The 3050-nt window shown below is 36.2% G+C and overlaps 1 protein-coding gene across 4 annotated transcripts in view; it reads left to right on the forward strand.

Moving 5' to 3' along the window:
- The window catches only part of LOC106869118 (uncharacterized), a 62341-nt gene extending 59767 nt beyond the window's left edge, over positions 1–2574 (forward strand). For all 4 annotated transcript variants that reach the window (XM_014914664.2, XM_014914666.2, XM_052972776.1 and 1 more), the window contains one exon: positions 1703–2574. In XM_014914664.2, the coding sequence (XP_014770150.1) occupies positions 1703–1742 (40 nt within the window). In that variant the 3' untranslated portion in view covers positions 1743–2574. The remainder of the gene's footprint in view (positions 1–1702) is intronic.
- The last annotated feature ends 476 nt before the right edge of the window (positions 2575–3050 follow it).

Consider the following 3050-nt stretch of genomic DNA (forward strand, 5'->3'; position numbering starts at 1 on the left):
TGAAGGAGTTAATATTGTGCGGTGCACTGCATCCTTCACAGAAGCTCAGCGCCAGGTCTGCAAACACATTACTGCAGCCATCAATGACAATGAACAACAGAGTAGATTCTTTTCCCTCGATGGCCCTGGAGGTACGGGAAGACCTACCTGTACAATACATTGATAGCTTCTCTGAGAAGGCAAAACAAGTGTATCCTTTCCTATGCTACTAAAGGCATAGCTGCTGATTTGCTCATTGATGGAAGGACAGTTCACAGTGGACTCAAGCTACCTGTCCCATTGCATGATAGTTCCACCCCTCACATGAGAATCCCTTCAGAGTCCTCTGAAAAATTAAAGCAGGCTCACCTTTTAATTGTTGATGAAGCATCAATGTTATCATGCCATGCTCTGAGAGCCATTGATCTGCTGCTGAAGCAAATAATGAATTCACTCAGACCATTTGGTGGAAAAGTGTTGCTACTTGGTGGAGACTTCAGACAAACTGCACCTGTCATCCCACAAGGATTCAATGCAACAGTAACTGAGTCATCAATTAAGCAGTCTCGTCTCTGACATTTCGTAACAAAACTCAGTTTGACAGAAAATATGCGCATGGCTGGGCAAGATGACTTCAACAGGTGGCTCTTAGAAGTTGGAAATGGAACCCTCTCCAACAATGAAGGGCTGGAAGAAAACCTCATAGAAATACCTTAAAACACAGTATGTACAAACAACATTGTTAGAGAAATTTTGGAGAAAGAATTATTACTAGACAATGATGAGGTAGTTGAATGAGTGACATCAACAATCATTTTGACACCTAAAAACAAAGATTGTTTTCATATAAACACTGACATAATGTCCTTATTGCCTGGAGAGACAATGATCTGCAGAAGCCTTGACACCATAGTTGAAGAAAATAACAAAGCTGTTACACATTATCCAGTGGAGTTTTTAAATTCACTGATACTTTCTGGGATGCCACCTCATATACTGACCTTGAAGAGGCATTCGATAGTCATGTTGCTAGAGAGCTTTACTCAATGGGACCTGGATCTTAGTGCTGTCCATCAAGGATTTTTTCATTCATGGAAAAATACTTAGTGGAAGTAAGAAAAGAGAGGAGACCTTCATTCTGCGCATCAACCTCTGTCCTAGTGAGACAACCTTTCTCTTTAGTATGAGTAGATGACAGTTTCCTGTTATCCCAGCATTTGTAATGACTATAAACAAATCACAAGAGCAGAGCTTCAATTATGTTGGTATCATCCTACCATCACCAGTAGTCAGCCATGGACAACTTTATGTTGCATTGAGTAGAAGTAGAAGTTGTAATAATATTAAAATGTTGGTAAAGGACCGTCCAAAACAAGATGAACTCATTGCTGGTAGGGTTTTCACTAGAGACATGGTGTTGAAGCAGTTACTGAGGCAAAGGTTGTAATGTTTTTATTTTAATTTTATTTTTCGTATCATTTTCATGCTGTCATTTCTGATGGCACAGATACACTAGTAAGTAATGGTTTCACTAGTAAGTAATGGTTAAAAGCAGGAAACCAAAACAAGGATAGTTAAATAATATCTTGTATGTATAGTAGCTTCAATTTTCTTAAAATAAAAATGGTGATAAACTTTTAAAATAACAGCAAAGTTGTCTTTTTCTTCTTATACTTTTTTTAACTTACTGCATATTATAATATATATTTTCTTTTGCTTTCAGGAATCGGGATAATGAATATGTGACTATCACACAACCTTGAAAGTATTGGGTGCATTTTGACTTTCACTCTTCTGTGAAACAGATGTTTTCAATGGCATGTTGTTGCTGTTAGTGATGGCAATCATTGTTCAAAAGCACTACCACCAACTTCAAGTTATATTTCACCATTTACCAGAGGTTACTAAAATACAAAATGTCCAGCATCTTTTCTTTATCTCTCTTTACACACACTTAGACAGGTCATTTTTAGATATAAATTTATCCTTATGATAGTTTTGGTAAAAACTACCTGAATATTGATTCTGTGCAAGTCAGCTGTATGATGATGAACATTGCTTGCAGTTTTACAAAGCAAGTGCCTTCACTTAACTATTCTTGCGTACTGTCTCATTTTCTGTGTATACATGTTAAGATTATCCTGTGCCAAGTTCTGAATTTGGCAACAAGGTTTCAGTTATTTTTATCAGTTTTAAAACATTGGCACAAGTGAAAGTATAGGAAGGCGTGTAATTGATTTTCATGATCTCATTTCATGCTTAGCACTTATTTCATCATTTCTTAGGAATGAAAGACAAAATCAGTTTTGGCAGCATTTGAACTTATAGCATATCATTGTCAGCATCATCATCATCATCATCATCATCATCATTATCTTTTAATGTCAGTCTTCCATGCATGCATGGGTAGGACAGTTGACAAAAGCTGGCCAGGTAGAAGATTACCCCAGTGATGAAATTATTTTCTGAAAGGTTTTTAGTCCAGTATGCTACCTTTTTGACTGCAGAAAAAGAGTAGACAAGGCAATATATAATGACAGAAAAGTATTCATCAACTAATCTGGCATAAAATTAAAGTCTAAAAATAAAAACCTGTGTATTGATTTGTATGTTTTTATGAAGAAAGATAGCAATCTGAATTATGGTTTGTGACAGCAAGAATATGGGGCACCATGCTGCAAATTGTAAAAATATGGAGTATTTTCTTTTCCTCAAAGCTGAGATGGCTTATGTCATTTCTCTTCTCACAAGTACAGACACAAGGAAACCAGCCTCTTCATGGTCACTTAATCTGCTGAAAATAGCAGCCAAATTCCTTTAAACAATATTTCTACTGTCTTCAAAAAGAAAGAAGGCATTTGATGATACAGTCCTAAATAACCTTAAAAACAGCACAATTGTTAAGGCTAGAATGTCTTTGGTCATTAGTCTATACAATCAAGACTGAAGTGTGATTAAACAACAGCAACCAAAATGTCTTTGCAAGTAATAAGCTACAAAAGAAGCTAAAATCTTCCACAGTATTCATTTATGGATTCTGATGTGACATAGGGAAAAGAAGTTTATGAGTT

Source organism: Octopus bimaculoides, chromosome 14, assembly GCF_001194135.2.
Source record: "Octopus bimaculoides isolate UCB-OBI-ISO-001 chromosome 14, ASM119413v2, whole genome shotgun sequence".
Taxonomy (NCBI): Eukaryota; Metazoa; Mollusca; class Cephalopoda; order Octopoda; family Octopodidae; genus Octopus; species Octopus bimaculoides.